This window comes from Ovis aries, chromosome 11, assembly GCF_016772045.2.
Source record: "Ovis aries strain OAR_USU_Benz2616 breed Rambouillet chromosome 11, ARS-UI_Ramb_v3.0, whole genome shotgun sequence".
Classification (NCBI taxonomy): Eukaryota; Metazoa; Chordata; class Mammalia; order Artiodactyla; family Bovidae; genus Ovis; species Ovis aries.
This window is the reverse complement of record NC_056064.1, coordinates 58,096,122-58,120,777: the sequence shown is the minus strand read 5'-3', so window position 1 is coordinate 58,120,777 and position 24,656 is coordinate 58,096,122. Positions and strand designations below refer to the sequence as shown.

The following is a 24,656-nucleotide window of genomic DNA, read 5'->3' as shown; positions in this document are numbered from 1 at the left end:
ACAGAACAGAGACAGACTCACAGACTTAGCGAGCAAGCATATGAGTGTGTGTGCAGGGGTGAGGACGTAGGGAAGGGATGGTTAGGGAGTTTTGGATGGATATACACAGAAGACAGAGGGCGAGACGGTTGGATGGCATCACCGACTCAATGGACATGAGTTTGAGCAAGCTCCAGGGGATGGTGATGGACAGGGAAGCCTGGTGTGCTGCAGTCCATAGGGCTGCAAAGAGCCAGACACGACTGGGCAACTGAACAACAATGACAGCTATTTAAAGTGGATACCGAACAAGACCTCCTGTACAGCACAGGGAACTCTGCTCAGTGTTATGGGGCAGCCTGGCAGGGCAGGGAGTTAGGGGGAAAACGGATACATGTATGTGTACGGCTGAGTCCCTTCCCTGTTCACCTGAAACTATCATCACGTTGTTAATCAGCTATACCCCAATACAACATGAAAAGCCTTTTTTAAAGAGTACTGCTGTGGATTGGATAAGGAATAACGCCCATTTGCTCAAGTCCAGAGACTCGAGAACTGAAACAAATCCTTGTAGCACAAGCGTTTCGTAAACCACTAGAAGCACCCTAATGACACTGTCTTTCTGAAAGAGAAGCAGCTTCAGATACACCCAGGCAGGACACTGCCGGTGAATCTGACACATTCACATACAAAGGGAAATAAAAGGTGGGGCGCAGGGGGCGGGGCAGGGGCAGGAATCATCTCTTGAGTCTTTGCCGTTCATAGTTGAAGAAGAGAAGTTAGAGTTTGGATAAGAGATATTCAGCCCATGAGAGAGACCAAGAGCCACGGGACAGATGGACACATTCAGAGCGAAAAGGTCCACTAACCGGCCGGACAGTGAAACGCTCCAAAAGCAGAGGCACAAGCAACTCCGGAGGTACACGTGCAGCCACCAGACTCCTGCAAGGATCCAAGAGAAGGGGAAGGAGTGGGGGGTGGGGATGAAGCGAGGTGGCAGTGTCTCTCGGGAGCCTGCACGCATTCATGGGAGCTCTATTTCAGCACTCGCTTTGGGAAGGGACACTCATGCCAAGACGTCTGGTCACAGTCGTCCTTCCCGGGGCCACGGACGCTCACCGCCAGCAGCTGACATGTCATCGCAGAGACGCAGTCAAGGCTGGGCAAGAGGAGGTGGTGGTTTCAGGTGGGCTGGGGCAGCCTTGCGGACTGCCGTGTTTTCTAACCTACCCACAGAACAACACGGAGCCAAATGTTCTGCAGGCCGGGCCAGACTTTCCGACCCCACCTTGGGGGTCTGCCAGCCTTCGCTGGCTCACTCCCCACCATCCAGCCTTCTTGTGAAATGACTGGTGCTTCCTGCTTCCCGTCGCACCCCAGACCCAGACACACCACCGCTGCCTGGGTCACCGCCCTACGGTCTCGTGAGAGGGAGCCAAGGGGCTCTTGAGGACACAGGAGCCCCTGTTCAGATGAGGACAAAAAAAAAAAAAATAAGAGCCAGGCCATCTCCGTCCCTGCTTCCCAGTTTCCTTGGAGCCCTTTCTCTGCTCCCCCCTCCCCACCCCTTACTCGTGGTCTCTTCCCCCTGGCTGCAATTCAGCACTACATTCCAGCTTCTCTGTGTCCCCAGCTTCCCAGGGACAAGGCCACAGGGATGTTCAGAGAGGCCTGACTCTGAGAACATCTCATCTCCATAGACCTGTCTACCCACCTCCCACCTGTCTCCAGAGAAGCAGCCAACATTCCTCCAGTCCCACAGAGAAAGGGTGTGACTTCGATTACTCAATGCAACCTCGGAGCCAGGCTCTTATGCCCCCAAAACAATAGTGTTATATTTTTCTTGGACTTCCTTCATTTTGCTTGGTTTCTCCTTTGATTGGCAGAAAGAACTCTTCTCCCGCCCCCTCTTTCGGTGTTGTTGTTGTTTAAACACCAGCACAGTCCTTCTGCTAGGGCCCCAACCCCCTCCAGGCTCGAGAAGGTGAAGCCCTGGATGTCGAACTCGAGTGACGTCAACCAGCTTGAGAAACGCCATCCGTTTCTCCTGGGCTTTCTCACACGTGGGAATGTCTCTTGGGAGCCTGCAGCCCATCTTGGATCTGTTTGTCTTGGATGCCGATCCCGGGACGCTGGGTGAGGTGTTAGTCAGACTGACCTTTCCGGTTTTCTGAGTCAGTGAAGTTAGATCACTAAGTCAGGCGCTAAGTGTTGAAAATGAAAATTGGTGTGTGGGGCAGGCCGAGGGAGTCCGGAAGGTGGGAACAAGGTGGTGAGGGGGGAGGCTGACCCTCTGGTTTGGGTTGAAACAAACACAGCCCTCTATGTGCAATCAAACCCATCCTCATCAAAAGAGATTCTGATCATTTGGGATGAAGCTCATATTACAAAGAGTCTTGTATGGACTTGACCTCTCTCTACACACACACACACACACACACACACACAGCCTCTGAAAAGGCTACCATAAGGCTTAAGTCTCAAGGCAGCTTCCATCCATCCCCAAACAACCCAATCTCCTGGTATTCGGGAAATTTTCTGTTTAGTTGTCCACTGAGCTCCGGAGGTCTGTTGGGTTACAAGAGATATTTGCAGAGCATCTTGCTAGGCTGGGGCATTTAGATCACCCACCAATTCCACCCAGCTCCTCTATCACGCAAACAGATCTAATGGAATAACAATGCTAATAATGCCAACTGTTTGGTTTGGATCAGCTTTTTAAACCCAGCTCTTACCTCAGAGGTCAAAATCCCTAGTAAGCTCAAGTGGAAGCAGCTTACTCCCATGTGTAAATAGACAGCTGCTGAGAAGTCATTCTTTAACATGGGAAGCTCAGGTCAGTGCGCTGAGATGACCTGGAGGGTGAGATGCTGGCGGCTGGAGAGGGAGGGGACAGGTGTATAATTACGGCTGACTTGCGTTGTTGTACGGCAGAAACCAGCACATCATGGTGAGGCAAATTTCCTACAATTAAAAGCAAATTTAAAAAGAAAAAATATCTATGGAAGCTCAGACAAGTTCTCATTTAACAGGAGAAAGCAGCCTCCTCGAGGAGCAAAGTGTTTCTCAGAAGGTCACACCACATATTTACAGAAACACGGTGGTCACAGTGGTCTTGGATCTAGGATTATTAACTGAAAGCCATACGGAGGTTACATTGTGTTGGCAAAAAACAGGGTTTTTTAAAAAATGTTTTTTGGATTTTTGGCTGCAATGCATGTGGGATCCTAGTTCCCTGACCAGGGGTTGAACCCGCACACCCCACGTTTGAAGGCAAAGTCTTAAGCACTGCACTGCCAGGGAAGTCCCCAAAGTTAGTTTTGAGGTGTAACTACCTGTGCTGACCACCTGGTTAAGCTTTGTTGCCTCTGAATCTTCAGCACTCTCCTATTTCCCAAATCATCAATAAAATTTTTACTCCTGCCTCAGCAGGTCCAGCGCACAATCGGGACTTCTTTCACTTAAATGCATCAAGCAGAACAGGTGCAATCCTTTTCAACAAATATCTGTTGAGCACCGATTACCTTCAAGGCATTTGCTCAAATCAGATTAAAAAAAAAAAAAAAGCTAAATTCGTTCGTGAAAGCAAACCATCCCTACCATTCTCTCTGTTTTCTAAAATTCAGCACCTCCTTACGTTTTTTTTTCCTACAATTCAGTTCTCAAGAAGAGAAAACGTGATCACAAAAGGAAAGAAATTACCCCCATTTTGTTTTCTCGAAGAACACGCATACACGGACACACGGACTCACAGATGCACAGGCACGTCTGTATGAAATGCTGACTTGTCCAGTAAGATCTCCCTAGATGTCATGGACAGAAATACACTGGGCCTGTCAAAGTCTAAGCTGCAAGTCTGCACTTTTTTTTTAAGGCTCCAAAGGGGGAAAAAAGAGAGAGAGAGAAGGGAAAACCCACCAGGAGCCTAAAGGAGTCAGATCTCTCTCTATACTGCCAGGTAATTGTTAGCAGAAATCGGCTATAATAACAGGCCATTTTAAAGGAATGCTAATTCCATTCTCTCCTGTTCAAAGAAGATCCAGGGTCCGCCTTCGTTCCTAACCTGGGCAGTGTGGAGAAAATAACAATACCTTCTTTCAGCAATGGCGGGCATCGGCAAGCGAGGGATTCTGCCGTCCCAGGTAAGAGCTGGCAGGAGAGGTGAGTGCCACCAAGGGGAAGCTGGCATCAGATCTCAGGGTGGGGGTCAGCTAGGAGACCCCAGGGAAGAGGACCAGCCTCCTGGGAGGCAGTGAGGTTTGAGGGTGTTGCAGGGGGCGGGGTGGGGCAGGTAGGAAGAAGGTGCCTTGCTTTCAGAAGCTTAGAAAAAGGCTCTCTACACCTCGGTGCGAATGCCAAGCCTCCACCGTGGCAGCACCTCTAGTCTCTTCAGAAAGGGCTCCCTGCTGACAGTCTGTTTGCAGTCTGGGACTGTTTAATGTTTTATACCACTGGCTCCTTCTTCCAAGAGTCTGAGGTTTAGGATTTGGGTGAGCATGAGGGTTAGCTTCTCTCTCTCTCTCTCTCTCTCTCTCTCTCTCTCTCTCTCTCTTTGGTTCCTCTGCCTTTTGATTCACAGTTTCCAACACAAAAAGCACTTTATACCATCCATGGAAACCTTCGTGGCCACAGACTTAGAAAAAGATTCTGACGAGTGTCCGACCCAGGCGGGGAAGGCAGAGGGCAGTGTCCAAGTATGTGGCACAGATGTGTTGATTAAAAAAAAATCAGGTCCCCCAAGTGGCATTTCTTTGAGAAAAGCTGGACAGGCAAGAGAGTCAGCTGAGAAATTGGCACAGCCTCCACGATGGGTGAAGACTTGAAGTTGCCCTTGAGTGGGTCCACTTGGGAAGCTGTGTAGCACTGAGCTAGACCTCTCTTTAGACACTTGGGAAGTGTTTCTGGAGTGAACATGCCCTGATTTTTTAAAGGGCTGTGTCGCTGTTAGGACATACTGGATGCCTCCTGGAGACAGGAGTCATAACATTTGAGTTTGTCATTATTCCTGTCCCCACTAGATTCCCTGGCTCCTCTGAGAATGATCTGAGCTCAGGAAACATCGCCAGAAATGTGCAGCTAAACTGGCTGAGCCTTGTCCTTCTCTCGAAGTCTTCTGCGCCCGTTCTGTATCCTCTCTGGAGACAGTCTGTGCAATCACTTCTACCCACCTTCTCATTTTTTCCCCAACCAATTATACGGAAATAGTTGCCTATAATTGGGTAGATAGCATCACTGACTTAATGAACATGAATTTGAGCAAACTCTGGGAGACAGTGGAGGACAGAGGAGCCTGGCGTGCTGCAGTCCATGGGGTCGAAAAGAGTCAGGCGCGACTTAGTGACTGAACAACAATCAGAAAGAAATGAAGGTTGAGCCCAGTTGGTTTCTAATCTGGCTGCTCAGGAGAACAGTCAGAGACAATGGAAGGGACAGCAAGATGCTCAGGGACTCTCCGCTTCAAGTCTCTGAAGCATCCGTCCACCCCACCCTTCTGAGAGCCAGCATCAGCTTCCTCTCTCCTCAAAGCAGCATCACAACCTTTTCCCCACACGTTGTACATGACCAAGTCTTAAACACCAGTGTCTGCTGCACAAATGAAATGTGTTCGCACACAGACCAAGTTTGAACCAGAGGATTCTAATCTTGATTCCTCCCCAAAAGATGAGTTCTCCACAGACAGAGAGTAGCAGCAGGAAGTGAGATCGACCAGTGGGTTATCGAATCGACCAGTGGGTTATCGAATCGGCCGTGTTTTATGCAAAACACAAGAAAAGACACTGACAAGCAGAAATCCCAGCAGCCCCTCTTCGCTCCAAACCATTCTCCTCCACCGACAACCTTGCTTCGGAACCTTCATGCCCAAATGTGGATTGCAAACACAGAGCCTAAAGGAGATAAGACAAGTCTAAAAAGAAACAAGGCATTGGGTAAAACGTCCCCCACTGGAGAACAGAGGTGACGAGGGCATAGCCCATCTGGTCTTCGCAGTAAATGAGTTTTTGAGAAAATTTATTTATTTTTGTTATTTATTTTGGCTGCAGCGAGTCTTAGCTGCAGGATCCAGTTCCCTGACGAGGGATGGAACCCAGGCCGCCTGCATTGGGAGCACAGAGTCTCAGCCACTGGACTACCAGAGAAGTCACCATAAATGGTTTACACATAGTAAGCATCCCAGGGTGGGTGGTTTTTTTTTTTTTTTTCTTGTTTTACTGTTGCTGTTAGTGTGGGGTTTTACCACTTGAACATTAGAGCTGTAAAAGTCTGGACAAGTGAATTAACTCTCAGCCTCAGCTTTCTCACCTGTTAAATGGGAGAAGGGAGACACACCACCAAAGGTTTTCTTGGGGCGATATGGGTGATTTATCCAATCTGCCCTGAACAGATTGCCGAGCATATGGTAGAGAGCTCTGTAACATCTCCTCTTATTAATAAATGACCTAATGGAGGGAACTCCCTGGCGATCCAGCATTCAGGACTCCCTGTTTCCGCTGCAGGAGACATAGCTTTGAGCCTCAGTCGTAGAACTAAGAGTCTACATGCCATGTGGCCAAAAAAAAAAAAAAACAAAAACAAAAAAAAAAAACAACGACCCAATGGAGCAAAAAGAAAAGAAAGGGGGCCGGACAATGACACGGGTCCTGCTCCTCCAGAATGATGAGGACTGCTCTAGGGTGAGAGGGACGGTGACTCCCGCATCTGGTCAGGGGCATAAAACGATTTTGAAAACCTGGACAAGCCTGAATCAAGGTGTGAAACTGCCGCCACTCAACCCAGAGAAGAAAGAAACCCCAACACACATCAGGGCAAAAAGGACGGCTGTGAAATGAAGTCAGCCAAGGCACCGCTTCTGCCAACCCAGAGACGTTCTCATGCAAAGGAGACAAAGAGGAGGAAAGGCACATCAGAGGGGCCTGGCTCAAGTCACACTGTGTTCTCTGCTCCTCGGAGACAAAGGCTGCCAAACCCCGATTAGGGGACAGGGAGAAGATAAGAGCAGAGACGCGCTTCCCAAAAGAGTGGACGCCCAGTTCTTCGCGTGACCCAAGAAGAGAGCCAGAGCCCCAGGAGAGCTCCCAGAGAACAGCAAGAACGTGGGGGAGTGGGCTGCCTGGGCCAGCCTGCCTGCCGGCCTTGGAGCCCAGTTCCGTGGAGACAGCAGCGTGTGGGGCTCTGCGTGTGCCCGGCGTGCCAGGAGGCACACGGGGAGCTGGCAACACGGGACCCAGTGATCTGCCTCTCCCATTAGCTCTGGGGCCTCGAGCAAGGCACAGTCTTCTTGCAGGGCTTCTGTTTCTGCCTGTGAAAAAGCAGAGAGAGTAATTTCTCCCCCTCACAGCCTCCCAGAGATGTCCGGGGAATAGAGCTGATGAGTGGATGTAAGGGGCACTTCAAAAGCAGAAGCAGGAAGCAGCGGCAAGGAATATTCGTTAGTGGTGAAATTATTTTTTCAGTAATAGTTGAGAAGGCACAAGACCATTTGCTTCAGAACAGTGCGTGCGTTCGTGCGTGTGTGTGTGTGCCTGGGAGAAAGAGACAGAGAGGATAAAGAGTGCACCCCCAGGACTCCTGCACACAGTTAGTGACCCCTCACGTGTGAATGGGCTTCTGGAGGAACCTGTGAAGCTGGGCTGGGTTGAGTCCACAGTTTCTGGTTTGGGCGGGCGGGGTGAAAGAGACCCCAGTGAGGATGGAAGTGGACACTTGACATGGACTGAGCAAGGGCTATACAGGCCCCAAACACACTTGGCCTATCCCCATCGGGGTCCCCATATTTCCTACATGGGGTGGCCTCCCACTGGCCGGAAGAGCGTGTCCATCCACTGACCCCTGACTGCATCGCCCCGCCCACCTAGCAATAAGTTTCACCCAGGGGGAGCAAAAAGCTGTGGCACTTTGACATTTACTGACTAAATAAATACCTGCTGGAATTAACTCCGCCCACCCCACCCAAGAGCCAGGGCCTAAGTTTCCCGAAGCTCAGGTTTCTCTCCTCCTCCTGCTGCTTCTTGTCCTCTCTCTCCTTCTTCCTCCAAAGAAATCACAGTTTGGAATTAGGGGCAGGGGTGGAGACGGGAGATTCTGTTCTTTCAAGTGCCTTTGTTCGGGGAGAAAGTAGGATGTTGGGTCCAAATATCACTGCAAGAGAAACCCACGTTCCTAGACACCGTATGTCTGTGTCCACACATTTGCCCCCTCTTGCCCTTTAAATCCCACCCCCCGCCCAAGAGGAGCAGGGAAGGATTCGTGCTGCGGGCGCTCTGGGGACTGCAGTCCCCGGGGCGTATGGGAGTGATTAGCTTACAGATTTCAGGTAGCTCCAGCCACACGTGCAACCCACATGACACCCCTAATTCCAGGCCCAGCTCTCCTTCTCCAAACAAACAGCAGCGCCGTTTGCAGAGGAAAGAAAATGCCTTTCTTAGGAGACCCACAGAGGAAAGCCAGGTCAGAATTGTCTGCTCTGCTCTGGACAAACCCCTCGCCCAACCCAGCCCACTGTTCATTCAAGGGGCAGCTACACCGAGGCTCATCCATGAAGAGGCTGTGCCTTGTGCTTAGAAAAGCAAGCAAGAAAACCAGGAAGAGAAAAATATTTATTATCCTTGTGTATTTGGGTAGCAGGGTCCAGGGGGGTTAGAGGCTTCTGATCTGTTAATAATGCTTTCAGTTCGTGGTTTGATTGTTTTCTCAGAACCTGTAAATCCAGGCTTGAAATGTATAAAGATTGCAATTCTAAAAGTTTTACATCCATCACTCCAAAAATTCTCCAAAGGCATGTCTCCAAAACCCTTTCTTATGAGAAAGAAGTCAGAGGGTAGGATTCCAGAGGATTCCAGAACAAGAACAGACTTCCTCGAAAGTGATGCAGACAGACATCTAGGGGACATGCTTTGACCCACATAAAGATATCTCATCGAATCAGCCAGGGTGTCCTGCCAGGGCCCGAGCTGGAATCTACCATTAGGCATTCATTGCTGTGGCTAAATTTTGCTCTCATTCTCTAAATGGAGGTTTACTCAGCAGAGTCTTTGCGGCATACAGACTGAAGATTCAAAAAGGATAACACTCTGTACTTGTCCTCAAGGAGATCATAGTTTAATGGCTCGCATATCCACACAAAGGACAAATGAGAACACCAAGAGACAAGAACAAGATATTATTAAAACAGAGATAAGAGCAAATATCCATTCCTGGGAAGACATCAAGTCTTCACCGAGGGGTTAGTATGTAGCCTGGATCTCTATCTCCTACTAAAGTCTGTCTACCTCTGAGATTGAGAATATACTAGGCATACAGTCATTCACTCCATAGTCTGAATAAGGCTCACATTTCCCCCAGGACAGCAGTGGATGAGGGCAGCTTTCATCTGAGAGAGATACCCTTCCCTGAAGAGGGAGCAGCGCCCTGCCAAAAAGGGCTGGAAGGAAGGCTCCCCTGTCCCTGAGAAGCACATGAAGACAGGAGTAAGCCAATGCATAAACCCAGGAAGGCTGGGTCAGTTCAACACACGAGTCTCTGAGAAATAGCCAAACAACGAGGACAAGACCTGAGGAGTCAGGACCACTCTCAAGAATCAGCAAGTGAAGACACAGGAACAATTCTTTCTAAGGAAATTCCTAGGAAGCATTGCTTGGAATTTTTTTGAATCAGAAGAGAATCTAGGGACTTGGCTGGAAGGCCAGAGGTTGAGACTTCACCTTCCAGGGCAAGGGGTATGGGTTCGCTCCCTGGTTGGGGAACTAAGATCCCAGCCAGGGATGTGTGTGCTTGCTCAGTCAAGTCCGACTCTTCGCGACTCCACTGACTAGCCCTCCAGGCTCCTCTGTCCACAGAATCTTCCAGGCAAGAATACTGGAGTGGGTTGCCGTTTCCTCCTCCAGGGAATCTTCTTGACCCAGGAATCGAACCCAAGTCTCTTGTATGTCCTGCCTTGGCAGGCAGACTCTTTACCAAGTGCATCCACCTGGGAGGCCCCAGATCCCACATGCTTTGCAGCCAATTAAAAAACCAAAACAAAACATAAACACACACACACACACACACACACACACACACAGAAGCAATACTGTAACAAATTCAATAAAGACTTTAAAAATGGTCAACATTTAAAAAAAAATTTTTTTTTTTAAAGAGAGTGAACCTAGTCTTTCCTCTGAACCCACTCTTAAGCCTCAAAAGCAACCTCACCATCACTTCCTGGTTCGTCTGACTGAAAATCAAAGTGCCCTTTGCAGGAGTGGGTCAGGGCAGCCTGAGAATGAAGGGAGATGCAGGTGACGGTTCGTGTCATCCTCTGCCTAACCCATCCGGTCCTCTTGGCTGTAGCGGTTCTCAGGCCTCGCAGAGCTGAGGGAATGAGCTTGGAGGCAAAACCCACCCCCCGCACGTATTGCTCTGAAACCCCGCTTTCCCCAGACCTCAGTTCCTGGAGGGGAGTCAGAATCAAGAGAGCCTCCTCGGTGCCAGGAAAATAGAAAGCAATTAGTGACTTTTGCTTTAGGCAGAATCTAAAGGGGAAAAAGAAAACTTGGAGCCTCACTGAACTCCACCTCCCTGGGCCTCTCCGGAACCACAACGTTCAGCCCACTCAGCGTTTGGCCCATGCCACCCTCTCCTCCCCCAGAAGATTTCTCTGCTCCTGGAAAATCATCTGGAAATTGTCATCACCACTGTGCTGGCTGGCAGATGTCCCCCAAAGAGAGAGTGAAGCGTACCACACACTACAAGGCATTTCTGGGCTTGGACCAAGAAAGTGGGTGGGGGGACGGAGTAGCCCAGGCGAAGAATAGCATAGCATCGGTGGGGACAGGAGCCAGAGGTGGGCTCTGCGGGAAGAGGAGAGAGACCAACACGGGCCTGACTCTGAGCCAGGAGCTCAGGACACTTCTCCCTTCTCCCTTGTCTTCCCCTCGGCACACGGATACAGCAGCAAGGAGGGGACTCAGTGCCCTGTGCCCCACGCGTTCTTTCAGGACAAGAAGGGAATCCAGGGCAGAGGCTGAGAGGGAAGGTCTCAGAAAGTAGCGAACCCAGAGAGCAAGGCAGCAGAGAACGGGCAGAATTCAGAGGCTGACCCTGATGGAAGCCAGATCAAGCGACAGTAACAGCCAGGGTCTCAGTCTTGCCCCCTTTGGACGTTCAGGCACACAGTAGGAACTTCAAGCCACGTCCGGTGACCTGATTGACAAGGGGAGCTGAGGATGACTGAAGGTGGGCTGGCTGGGACAGGCGGGAGGACAGGGAAGGGAGGGTGACGGAGGGGACAGGCTGTGCCCACTGTGCTGTGTGTCCTGGCCCCAGAATTGCGCCCCACCTGCCGGAGGCCTGGAGACAACACTCAGGCCTGTGGGCCTCACTCCTGCACAGCCTCCCGGAGTCACCCACACCTCAGCCACGTGCGGAGTGAGCAGCACCCGGTCAGCTGCCCAGGACTTTACGCGTTTAGCACAGCTGTGCAGGCCTGCATGGGAAGCTGCTTCAGTTGTGTCCGACTCTGTGTGACTCCCATGGACTGTAGCCCACCAGGTTCCTCTGTCTGGGATTCTCCAGGCAAGAACACTGAAGTGGGTTGCCATTTCCTTCTCCATTAGTATGGCTGAGGTTCAGACAAAAGCTGGGTTTGGGGCTTCCTCACAGGCCAAGCCTCTGGGGGCAGCAAGGCTGGGCAGGAGAGCAGATCCTGGAGGCAAGGGGGCGAATGCCAGCGCAGAGCATCTGAGCCAAGACCACCCGCCCTGCCTCCCTCTCCTCCAGGAGCCAGAATCTTCCCGCCATCAGGCCCCACTTTTCTTCTAGCTCCTGAGGACAACCTGCCGAGTGTGAGATGCCTCCTCCACTCCCAGAAAGTGAGCCCTTAAGGAAAAGGCCCCTCCATGTAGGGCTCTCTGAGTCTACTGGTCCCTTCTGAAGAAAAGTAAGGGCCTCGATGTTCGCATCTCTAGCAAGCCTGCCCCTAAGTTACCCGGGAGACTGCTGCGTGTTGCTGCCTTGAGTGCAGGAGTGAAGGGGGATGCAGCTAAAAAGACTCTTCTGCCAACGAAGCTGACAGCTTTGGGAGCTTTAGGGGGACCAGGAGGAAACTCGTTTCTGCAGCCACTCCTGCCTTGTCCAGGCTGTCGGGCCTTCTCTCCTGTTTCCTCCCACCTGGAATTTGGGGGAGCGGCAGGTTCTAGCCCGAGGACTCACTGTGACAGAAACACCTGCTCTTGCCCATTATATGTAAACACGCGTTGTCCTAAAGACAGACTCACTGACACCGTGAGATTTGTCTGGGTCTCAATAATGTAAAGGAGGGGCCACAAAAAAAAAGAAAGAAAGAAACCAACAAAAACAAAAAGAAAACCGTTCCCCTCATCTAAGGCAGGTCAAATTTCACATTCATTTTTTAAAAAAAGTGTGTGGGGGGATTTAAGAGTTTATTTATTCCTTTTACACCAGTGAAAGGGCCTTGGGAGAAAAATGTCATAGAGAGTAGTGGGGGTGGAAAAGAATGAAACTCCTTTCTCAAAACGCCTCATCTGCCTATTGGAAGCTGGGAAAGAGAGGACAGAGAGACAGCCCTTGCCTCTCCCTTGAACCAAACCCCCAGAGGCAATGCGGTCATAATGCTGCTGGCCTCCTCTGCCTGCTTGCAGACAGCCTGAGCGCCAAGAAATTAATCTGAAATAAACAATGACAAGGCAGGAAGCCCAGTGCATCTCCGGGTTCCCTGGAGACCCCACTTGATGATGCCCCGGGGCTGTTTAAGCAGGGGGCTCTCGGTCCGCCCACCCTCTGCAGTTTTCGCGACGTCACAGCACCGAGAACCACCAGCGTTAAGATGTCACTCCGGGATAACCGGAAAGTTGGGGACTGACTTCATGGCTTTGGCCTTCCCGGGGCCCTAGGGTGGAAGGCACTCTGGCAGCTGCCTGAGCTAGACCAGAGGACTGGCGACCCAGCTTGATCGTCTGCCCAGGAGCCCGGCTCAGGCCACTCAGCATCAGCAAGGCATCACAGGAAGCCTTGGCCCCTCGAAACTACGGGTTCCAGAAACCAGGGCGATGCAACGTGCCCCGGGCATCCGGTCCTGCTGAGATAGAAAAGGATTGCGAGAAAGACACAAGATCACTTGTCTTAAATTCTGGCAGTCACCTTTGGAATTGTGTAATAATACCATTTTGCTCTTTTTCTAGGTTGGATGGAGACAGCCCTTCCCCCTGCTCCATTCATGCAGATCGGAAATAATCTGATGTCCCAGCTACGAGGACATCTCGGAGGCAGCAGCTGGGTAGAGGCCCTGCAGAGTGAGACGCAGTCCTCATTCTAAAGCTCCAGGTCTCCTTGGGAAATTGTCCAAAACTCCTGAAAATCTCAGCTCTTTTCTGTTAGTTCTCTCCCCGGAACTAAAGACACCTAAGCTGAAAGGGGACCCCAGGGGAGGCAGGTGGGACTCTGTGACCTACAGGGAAAACGCTTGGGGTGAAGTGAGCGCCCTGACCCCTGCGGAGTCCAGGGCAAAGGAGGCACGCTCTAGCGCTGGTTTTATTTGTATTTTTAAATCAGCAAGGCAAAAGCACTTTCAGCTGAAAATGCCCCAGAGATTTTTTTTTTAAAGAGGGGAATTATGGAGGGACGAACTCACACACACAGTCCTAGGAAGTTTCCCGCGGGCCATCCTAGAGAAGCCTGGAGGGAATCCGCAGGATGCCCGTCTCCCTGGTACTTTGACTAAAAACAGATATTTTCGAAAAAGGAAGGTTAAAAAAAGACAGCGAGCCAGCACACTCCCTTTGGAAGCAAAGTCCCTCTGGGGCCACGGCCGGGACGTCCCCACTGCCAGCTCTCCCCTCCTCTCCCCGTCGGACTCTTAGCCAGTCCCGGACTAGCCAGCTCGCCCAGTCTCTCTCGCCTTGGCTGGATCCCCGCGCCCCCGGGGCGCCAAGCGGGTTTGCAGCCTCCGCTGCCCCCAGGGCGGGCCGCGTCAACCGGAGCAGGGGGACGGGTTCCTGCCTCCTTCCTGAGACACTTCCCGTTCACCGCACCCCGCTTTCCCTGCGAAAACAGACGGGGGTGAGAAAACTGAAATGCCCCCTCTCGGCCTGCAGTTTTAGGGGCGCCAGGATGCTCCAATCTCGGGCGACACAGATCGGATCACCTCCCCGAGCAGGGCGCCCGTTTGGGGAGAAACGCACAGGGACACACACACAGGCGAAGGCGTTTGGGGACGTGCTGCCGGGAGGTCTGGAGGCCTGCGAGGTGCAGAGGTCACTTTCTCTGGCCGGTCCACAGATATTCACTGCACCCCGACGAAGCAGCCTGGCACTTCCCTTTCCCCTTCTGCTGTGGCCGCGCAGCCCGGCGCTTGTCCTGAGACAAGCTTACCTGCGCCTCCTTCGCAAAAAGAACTGGAGTCCCACGCGAACTGGGGAGACGGGCAGGCCGGCTCGGACCCCGGTGAAACGGTGCTAAAAACGAGGATCCGCAGGCCGCTCAGGGAGGGCGCCAGGGCCTGAGGGTCCCGCCGGGGGCTGGGCTCTTTCACCTCAAGGGAACCCGGCCAGGGATGTTCGCGGAGAGCAGGGGCATCCATCGTCCCCGGCACTTCTACAGAAAACACTGCCCGGGGCTGAGAGACGCGGGAGACGCTGCCGCTCGCATCCCCACCAGTTAGGGGTTTTTTTCCCCACCTAGGACCTGCCTGCCTGCAGAAAACAGTTTGGACACAGTCCTCACTTTGGCCAAGGAATTTTAGGGAGGGAGGTCGCGGTCCTTAGTCCCCCCGCCTCCGCAGTCAAAGGGGAGCCCCCTCCGCCCACAGGGCCCACCCCACCGGAGACAGAGGGGCCCCACCGCCCCAGGCTCGCGGAACTCGCTCCGCGCCAGCTACGCTGGGCTCCTGCTTGGCTCCCGCGTAGACGCGGAGGGGGACCAGCCGCCCGAGCTGGGGAAATTGAGCCCGGCGCCGGCCCCGGACGCCGAGTGAGCCGGAGGGGGAGGCGTATCCCAGACCTCGGTTTCCCTAGGGATACGCTCGCACCGATAGCCTAGGCTCCCGGCCGCAGACCTCGCGGCGTTGCCTCCCTCGCGGGCGGGACTCGAATGCGCGCCTTGTACTGGGGCAGTGCGGCCCAGCGCTCGCCCCTCTGGTCGGTCTGCGCGCCCCTGATCTCCTCCAGCCCCCCACGCCCAGACTGTTCAGCTCCGGGCAGAACGCTCTAGCTCAAACTGGGTCGACAGCCTCAGTTTCCCCATCTGCAACCGGAATACTGTGAACGGGTTTCTTTCCCTCGGGTTCTCTGACTCAGGGGCTCTGGTCGGGGGCTGCGAGCCTTCTTCCCTGGGCAGCTCAGGGAGGTCAACCTGCAACCCGGGGAGAGTCACACCCTGGAGGGAACCGAGTCCCCGAATGGAGGCGGGTGGGGGTGGGGGGTTGGCACCCGCCGGAGCTGCCTGCAGAGATGCAAAACCGCCTCCCCCACTGACTGATCCACGATGCCCACGCGCCAGAATCGGCCTGGTCCTGGCACTCCGTGACGCTTGGCACCTTGGAGCTGGGGGTCCTTGCGGTCTCGGTGTTCCAGTTCTGGGCAGAACAGAAACGTCAGGCATCTCAAATGCTACCCCGACCCCTTCCCCACAGACGACACATCTCCCAGTTCCCCTCGCTGGGCTGCCCAGAGGTGGACCTGCATGGGAGGACATATCGGATAGGAATTCCTGCAGAGAGAAACACACCACCCCCTACCACCACCATCTAAGTTTTCCTGCAGTTTCTGAGAGTTAAGACAGTTTCTGGGCTTTTGGCGCCCTCTCTGGATGCATCTAAAAATTGCAGCCCGTTTTTAAAGTCAACTGATTGTTTATCCTGTTTTCAAAAAGATACAAAAATATTGGTATGGAACAAACAGAAAGGGGATACAGATCTATAGGTTACAATTTTAAATTCTATGCATTACATAGCTCCTATTACATTATCAATTTAAAATATATTTTAAATGTACGTATTTATCTTGACAAATATTTAGTGAAATATTACCAAAAAAAAAAAAAAAAGTCACAGTCGTCTTCATTGCCTTCATGCCAGTAAACACGGGAATCACAATAAAATGTAGCTAAATACAGACGGCCCGGCTAAAGCGCCTGCCCGAAGTTCTGGTCTCTGAGTCCCCTCTTGGGTCAGGTGTCCTTCGAATTGTACTAACAACTGCCCCCTCCCTAGGACACAGATATCAGTCCCTACTAAGCGGGACTTTTTCTCCTAAGAAAGGACGGAGTTGTTCTTAGACTTTCCCAGCGTATTCACGCGGCCAGGAATACAAGGCTGTAGTACCTTGTCTCTTAAACGGGTAAACAAGCTATAGAGTATCAGACACGTCCACTTGTAGGTTACATTCGCTTAAAAAGTAAATAGTGTTTCACAGTTTTGTGACTGGCTACCTTCCGAAGAGTTCCATTTCCTGTAGCAAATGTCCACTTTTTCAGAAGAAATGGAAATGTCAGAAAAAGAAAAAATTCTCCAAGGAAAACATTCTTTGAAATCTTGCACTAATATCCGCAGTTGCAAATTAGAAATGAGAAGCCTTTGCTGTGAAGAGGGATGATTCACCGTGACAATAATTTAATTCGGAGGCGAACCCTGGAGAAAGCCAGAAGGGGAAGGGGCGAGGTATTTAAAAGTGAGTTTTCCGCCGCGGTGCGTTTATTTGTGATTCTCAACACACGGAACCCGCAGGCGACTAAGATTTTTCTTCCCTCTCAAAACACAGAGCCAACTAAGCAGTTCGTGTAAACACAAAAGTTGTGCTCAAATCACACTTGAAATACATCAGCAACACCCCCACACCCCTGGCCAGAACTTCCGAATGTCTGCAAGTCAGAGAGGATACGGCTAAAGTCAGGACCACAGGCGCTTCACCGCTCCAGGTGTTTTTGTAGGGCTGGGGGCTGGGGGCGGGGGGAGGAGGGTGAAAGCAGGCAAGAAGCACGACTCCACCAAAATGGAGTGTTTTGTCTGCGGTGGTACCCATTTGTTTTGGCTTTTTCAAACCCAGTGACGGGCCTCGGCCTCCAGGCCCAGCACAGCCACGTTCGCCAAGTTCGGTTTCTGAAAGCCAGAGCAGTAAGCGAACTCTCTCCAGGGCTAACTTTGCTCAAGTTCTGATTCGGCCAGAGGTGAAGGGCAGAACCTAGGGATGGCCGCCCTGTCACTGAGGCGCGCGGCGGGGTGCGGGCCGGGGGGAGCGGGGGTGCTGAAGAAGAACTAAGTCAGAGTTCAAGGTCGGAGAGGCGCGGGCCGGCTCCCGCGAGTGCGCGGGGCTCCGGCGTCTCTGCGGCCGCCGGCGCGCGCGGGGCACTTCGCTGTGGTTTTCATTGATTCTCTTTGCACCGAGCGCAGCCGAGTCCCGACCAGCCGCACGGGCCCCGGCGAACCAGAGCATGTTCATCTATTTATACGGATTATTACAGAGGAACGGCGGACGTTGAGTCACCAAAACATTTGCTTCAAAAGACAATTTCTAAGCACATTCGGAGGAGGCAGGCTCCAGGAGCGGAAACTGGGCTAGGATTTAAGGAAGGAGCGACAGCTTTTCGAATACTGCAAACCCAGTTAAGTCCCCGGGACCGCGGAGAAAACTGAACAGAAATGCTTGTGGGTGGGGACAAATCCTAGTCCACACACACACACACACACACACACACACACACACGCAAAGATTCGCGCAGAGACGGCACCGAATTCTGATATTAAGAGAGGACAGCAAACTTACACACTTGGAAGTCCCGGGTCCCCCGCCTTCCCCGGTGCACCCCCCAACCCCCCGCGGGACCAGAGGCTGCGATCGCCTCCCCGCTCCTCCCCTCTCCTCTCGTCACCCTGCCCAGCACCACAGTCCTCCCCCCCCCCAACAAATCGGGCCCAATCAGCTGCCTGCCAACCCCCTCAAATGCCGCGCTGTGATTGGCCCTTGTATTTATTAAAGAGCCGCTGGACTGGGAGTTGGAGAGCGCAGAGCGGACCTGGAACTTCAGTGGCGCCGAGACTTGCCAGTTTCACTCCAGGAACTTTTCTTTGCAGGAGGGAGGAGAGAAGGGGTGCGATCGCCCCCGCTTTTTGCTCTCTCTTCCCCTCCTCCTCCTCTCCAGTTCGCCTTCCCCCACTTGGAGCGGGCAGCTGCGGGCTGGCCCCCGCGCGCCTTCCTAAACCCTCGCTCCTGCGGCCGAGGGACGCGCCAGGCTCCCCGGGAGCTGCTCGCTCCGCGCCCGGGCCGCCGAGGGGAGAGGAGCCCGCGCCTCGAGTGCCCGAGCCGCCGCGGCTCCTCGCCTTTCCCGGCCACCCGCCCCCTGCCCCGGGCCTGCGTATGAATCTCCTGGACCCCTTCGTGAAGATGACCGACGAGCAGGAGAAGGGCCTGTCCGCCGCCCCCAGCCCCACCATGTCCGAGGACTCGGCGGGCTCGCCCTGCCCTTCGGGCTCCGGCTCCGACACGGAGAACACGCGGCCCCAGGAGAACACGTTCCCCAAGGGCGAGCCAGACCTGAAGAAGGAGAGCGAGGAGGACAAGTTCCCCGTCTGCATCCGCGAGGCCGTCAGCCAGGTGCTCAAGGGCTACGACTGGACGCTGGTGCCCATGCCGGTGCGCGTCAACGGCTCGAGCAAGAACAAGCCGCACGTCAAGCGGCCCATGAACGCCTTCATGGTGTGGGCGCAGGCGGCGCGCAGGAAGCTGGCCGACCAGTACCCGCACCTGCACAACGCCGAGCTCAGCAAGACGCTGGGCAAGCTCTGGAGGTAGGGCGGGCGGGCGCGGCGGGGTCGGCTCCGCGGCGGCGGGGGGCGCCGGCCCCGACGGTCTCTCCGCGCCCCGCCTCCCCGCGGGAGGGGGTCGCCGGTCCCCCGGCAGGCTCGGGGCGGGGGGCGCCGGGGAGGGGCGGGGAGGGTTGGCGGAGCGGGGTGCGGGGACGAGGTGTCATTTGGCTGAGAGTTTGACCGAGTTCTTGGGTTGCTCTTGGGGAAAGGGGGGAGGGGTAGGTGAGGCGGGGAGGATTGGGGGGGCACGTCGCAGAGGAGGGGAGGACACTCGCAGGGGACGCGGTGGGACCCGGCTGCTAGCCTCATCTCCCGCCCCCGGCTGTGAAGGTCAACCCCAAGTGGGGGGCGCAGTGGCAATGGAAGTGTGCCGCCCCCTCCCTCGACCTGCGCAAGCCCTTCGCCCACCGGAATGGGATGCACGGGGCGGGGGCAAACCAAGGCCCGAGGGTCCCCGGGCAGGAATCGGACTTGGGGGGTGGCGGTTGGAAGCTGCTGGAAATAGGTGGGTGCCGTGTGTGTGTTAGCGGGCGGCGGGGGGGGGGGGGCGGCAGTCCTCAGGAGCGGCTCCTTGCAGATTAAGTGGTTTTTTAGAAAATATTCAGAGGGTGTTGCGGACGGAAGCGGGGTGGGTATAAATTCAGTAGCAAAGGCCGGGAGAGCAGAAGCTATTTTCATCCGCAGCGTTTCCAAAATAGAAGAGAAGGGGAGAGGGCGGGGCGGGGAGGGACGCTCAGGTCGCACCAGGAGGACGAAGTTTTGCGGTTCTTGCTTTTCAAAGAAAAGCGGTGAGCTGCAGTCGCGTCGGGCAGGCAGGGAGGCGGGAGGGAGGCGAGGGTCAGTGTTTGAGGATGCCGCGGGGTGGGGGTCGCCTCCGGGTCTCACCGACCTGCGAGCTCAGCCCCTCTCTCTTTCTCCCCGCGCCGCCCCTAGACTGCTGAACGAGAGCGAGAAGCGGCCGTTCGTGGAGGAGGCGGAGCGGCTGCGCGTGCAGCACAAGAAGGACCACCCGGACTACAAGTACCAGCCGCGCCGGAGGAAGTCGGTGAAGAACGGCCAGGCCGAGGCCGAGGAGGCCCCGGAGCAGACGCACATCTCGCCCAACGCCATCTTCAAGGCGCTGCAGGCCGACTCCCCGCACTCCTCCTCCGGCATGAGCGAGGTGCACTCCCCCGGCGAGCACTCGGGTGAGCCTCCCCCCGCCCCCGGGCCGAGCCGCCAGCCCCCGCCACCGCGCGGCACCCTCCCCCCGGGAGGCTCTGCTTAGGGACCGCGCGCTCCCCGGGGAGGGGACAAACTAAGCCCTGCGCCCACCCAGTTCTCGCCTCGCTGCCCAGGACCGCAGGGCCCCACGAAGTCCCTGGACACACACAACACACCCCCTAATCCTTGCATCCTAACAGATTAATTTTTACTGCAAGGCAAAATGCCTTTACAACTTTACCGGGCTTCTCCCCTTTTTCCCTTTGCTGCCCCGCCCCCAAAGCACACACAGGGCTTTTCTACAAGTAGCAATGTGGTCTTCCGGACCCTCCGGGGCCTCGGACCTTCCCCTGATAAAAGGGGGCTGCCCAGTGTGTACCCGCGGGTTAATCATTCGACGCCTTATCTCGGGCGCAGCGCGCCTACCTCGCGGACGCGAGGAGGGAGGGTGGGTAGGTGCGCCCCCCGCCCCCGCCGAGACCCGAGCTTCACCTCCCCGCCCTCCCCGCGCCCCCGGGACCCGAGCCTCCGGGGAGCCTTGGTTGATGGCCCTGTGCTTCTTCTTTCGCCGCCCCGCAGGGCAATCCCAGGGTCCGCCGACGCCCCCCACCACCCCCAAAACCGACGTGCAGCCGGGCAAGGCCGACCTGAAGCGCGAGGGGCGCCCCCTGCCAGAGGGGGGCCGGCAGCCCCCCATCGACTTCCGCGACGTGGACATCGGCGAGCTGAGCAGCGACGTCATCTCCAACATGGAGACCTTCGACGTCCACGAGTTCGACCAGTACCTGCCGCCCAACGGGCACCCGGGGGTGCCAGCCACGCACGGCCAGGTCACCTACACGGGCAGCTACGGCGTGAGCAGCACGGCGGCCAGCCCGGCGGGCGCGGGCCACGTGTGGATGTCCAAGCAGCAGGCGCCGCCGCCGCCCCCGCAGCAGCCGCCGCCGCCCCCGCCGCAGCCGGCCCCGCCGCAGGCGCCCCCGCCGCAGCCGGCCCCGCCGCAGGCCGCCCCGCCGCAGGCCGCCCCGCCGCAGGCGCCCCCGCAGCAGCAGCCGCCGCCGCCGCCGCCGCCGCCGGCGCACGCGCTGGGCGCGCTGGGCAGCGAGCCGGGCCCCGCGCAGCGAACGCACATCAAGACGGAGCAGCTGAGCCCGAGCCACTACAGCGAGCCGCAGCAGCACTCGCCGCAGCAGATCGCCTACAGCCCCTTCAGCCTCCCGCACTACGGCCCCTCCTACCCGCCCATCACGCGCGCGCAGTACGACTACAGCGACCCCCAGAACTCGGGCGCCTACTACAGCCACGCGGCCGGCCAGGGCTCCGGCCTCTACTCCACCTTCAGCTACATGAGCCCGGCGCAGCGGCCCATGTACACGCCCATCGCCGACACCTCGGGGGTGCCCTCCATCCCGCAGACCCACAGCCCGCAGCACTGGGAACAGCCGGTCTACACACAGCTCACCAGACCCTGAGAAGAGCGCGCACGGGGCGGGGGCCCACGCTGCTGGCCGTGATGATCGCAGAAAGAACCCAAGAAACAAACGCGCGACCCTTTGGACATTTTTTTCTTCTCCTTCTCTCTCTCTCTCTCGTTTTTCTTTTTTTTTTTTTAAAGACAACGTTAACGCTGAAGGCGACTCGGACGCAGATTCCCAAGACACTAAACGTTGAGCTATCCAGACGCATCACCGCCTTGTCGTTAGACTGGTGGCCAGCCCACTCTTGGCTAGAATGGACCGGCGGAACCGACGCCGAAACTGGACTGGAAACCTTCAAAGCGAGCGTGGAGGACGATGGAGATTCTCTCATGTGACCAATTTGCTCAGTTCTCTCTGCCTGTTTGGACTTCGTAATTATTTTTTAGCAGTAATTAAAGAAAAAGAAAGTCCTCTGTGAGGAATATTCTCTATTTTAAATATTTTTTAGTATGTACTGTGTATGATTCATTACCATTTTGAGGGGATTTATACATATTTTTAGATAAAAAGAATTAAATGCTCTTATTTTTCCAACAGCTAAAAACTACTTTAGTTTGAACAGCGTGCCCTAGCTTTTCTTGCAGCCAGAGTATTTTTGTATAGATTTGCTTTCTCTTACAAACAAACCAACGAAGGAGAAAAAAAAAAAAAGTGTGTTATATTAACCTGCAAAAGCCACAGATTTGTGTTAACTGGGCAGTTTGGGGGGGTGAGCTTTGCTTAACTCCTCAGGCTTTCCAATTCAAGGAGAAGTTGCCTTAGAAAGAAAAATCAAGGCCTTATTTTGCAAAAACAGAAGTAAACAATAGTCTAGAGACTATTGTGTGAGCATCTGGTAAGCTTTATCATATATATGTTTTTTAACAAGAAAAAAAAAAAAAGCCGCCTTAAAGCCTTAAAACCATGCTGCTGGAAAATCTTTGCCCCCTCTTTTAGTGCGTTTCTTCCTGTATGTGCTTGTTCGCCACAATCTTAAGCAGCAGAAGGCAAGCAAAGGAGACGAAATCTGTCTGGGGAATGCTTCAGCAGCCAATAAGTACCCCAGCACACTGCCCCCTGGCCGCCTGCCCCGGCCCCATGTGGAACACAGATGCTAGAGTCCTCTCACTAACACCATCACCTGTGCCTCTCTGAACACCAGCAGTTAACCTTCAAGACATTCCACGTGCTAAAATTATTTATTTTGTAAGGAGAGGTTTTAATGAAAAAACAACAGAAAAAAAAAACTCCCTCTTTTTTTTTTATTTTTAAAATTTACCTTCTTTAAAATAGGTTATTGCAGCAGCCGTCCTCAAAGGGTATGGTCATCTGTTGTTAAATTATGTCCTTAACTGTAACCAGTTTTTTTTTTTAATTTATCTCTTTAATCTTTTTTTTTTTTATTAAAAGTTTCTTTGGATTCCTTGTCCTAGATTTGTATAAATGCCTTTTTTGTCTGTCTTTTTTTTTTCCTTTCCTCTTTGTTGTTTTGTTGAAAACAAACTGGAAACTTGTTTCTCTTTTTGTACACATGAGAGTTTGCAGATGTAGTATATCACTGAGTCATTTGCAGTGTTTTCTGCCACAGATCTTTGGGCTGTCTGAACTGTGTGTGTGGTGACACGAACAGTGCAAGGATGTGTCAGCAGCGTTCCCCTGCACGTCTCTTAGAGAGAGAGGGGAACAGGGGAGGAGGGTCAGCCCACTGACAAACCTTAATTCCTAATTACTTCTATGGCTGGAGAGTTTGAGGATTGCTTTTTAAAAAAGACAGCAAACTTTTTTTTTTATTTAAAAAAAGGTATATTAACAGTTTTAGAAGTCAGTAGAATAAAATCTTAAGGCACTCTTATAATATGGCATCTTTCCATTTCTGTATAAAAGCAGATCTTTTTAAAAAAAAAATTTCTGTAACTTAAGAAACCTGGCATTTAAATCATATTTTGTCTTTAGGTAAGGTTTGGTCTGCTTTGTGTTTGTGTTTCCTTTGTTTTGCTTGTCCCCCCAAACCTTTTGTTTTCTCTGTGAAACTTACCTTTCCTTATTCTCTTCCTTCCTTTTTTTTTTGTATATTATTGTTTACAATAAATATACATTGCATTAAAAAGAAAATGGCCTATGGACTTATTCATTTGGTTGTCCTGTTAAAAGGATGATTTGAAGAATTGGGGCCCCAAAGAAATGGTGGTGGCATCCTGATCATTGTGATGTTTGGGGGGTTTTATGTGTACTTCTAACAGTCCTAAAAACCTGCTAAAGACTGTGTCCCCCAAAATCAAAGCAGAATCTTGAAAAGTGCCGCCCTACAAGGTCACCTAGGGCTTCCCAGGTGGCTCAGTGGTAAAGAACCCACCTTCCAATATAGGAGACACGGGAGACATGGGGATCCCTGGGTCGGGAAGATCCCCCGGGAAATGACAACCCACCCCAGTGTTCTTGCCTGGGAAATCCCATGGGCAGAGCAGACAGGCAGGCTATAGCCCATGGGGTTGCAAAGAGTCAGACATGACTTAGCGAATCAACAACCACCTTAGGTCATGTAGAGAATCGCATATCAGTAGTTTGCCCTCCTAGCAAAAACGGTTGTGGTTTTAACACCCTCATGGCTTCAGAGCAAACGCTGCTTCCTTGCAGAAGTCAGAGGGGGCGTATTAACCCTGAAGTCAGTGGCTTGTGAGGAAACAATGCCAAAGGAGGTGACTTGCTTGTCTGAATTCAATAGTGCAAACCCCCTGTGATTATGAACACAAGGAAGAAACGGGGTGTCCATTCAAAAGGCAAAGGAAGCCAAGATAAAACTGTTCGAAGGGGACCATGGGGAGACTGTCTCGTTCAGTCTCCGGCTTTATCTGGTGGCACGACGAAATGAGATTCCCTTCTTTCTCTGCTCCCTCGAGTTTAACTCCTTCTGAGAAGACGCAAAGCCATCGTAGAAGTAATGAGACCTAATCCTGCTTTCCTTGGCCTCCGTTACAGGGGAGTTTCCAGGATCAGAGAAACGTTCAGGTCATTTTTCATTAAACAGATGAAATCACTCCTTCCCTCCCACCCCCACACTGAGACACTCCCCCGCCCCTCCCCCTCCCCCTGCCCCCTCCCCCCTCCAGCACACAGCCCAGCTGATTGGGGAAGTGACTCTGAGCAGGCAAGTCTGCCTTCTCATCTCAAGCTGGGTTTGTTTCTGGGCTGGTATCTCTTGACACTCTTCACCAGCGCCCAAACTTGGG

General features: G+C 53.5%; 1 protein-coding gene and 1 long non-coding RNA gene across 4 annotated transcripts in view; one reads left to right on the top strand and one right to left on the bottom strand.

The window, feature by feature from the left end:
• LOC121820667 (uncharacterized) overlaps positions 1 to 17,774 on the bottom strand; it is a 130,474-nt gene extending 112,700 nt beyond the window's left edge. For all 3 annotated transcript variants that reach the window (XR_009595419.1, XR_006061330.2, XR_006061331.2), the window contains exon 1: positions 17,730 to 17,774. This is a non-coding gene — a long non-coding RNA (uncharacterized LOC121820667). The remainder of the gene's footprint in view (positions 1 to 17,729) is intronic.
• Positions 17,775 to 17,961: 187 nt separating this feature from the next.
• SOX9 (SRY-box transcription factor 9) lies at positions 17,962 to 23,541 on the top strand. Its single transcript, XM_027974011.3, has 3 exons — positions 17,962 to 18,751; positions 19,703 to 19,956; positions 20,552 to 23,541. Exons 1-3 carry the CDS (start codon positions 18,321 to 18,323, stop codon positions 21,442 to 21,444), a joined length of 1,578 nt encoding a protein of 525 aa, XP_027829812.2. The 5' UTR covers positions 17,962 to 18,320; the 3' UTR covers positions 21,445 to 23,541.
• Positions 23,542 to 24,656: the final 1,115 nt, after the last annotated feature.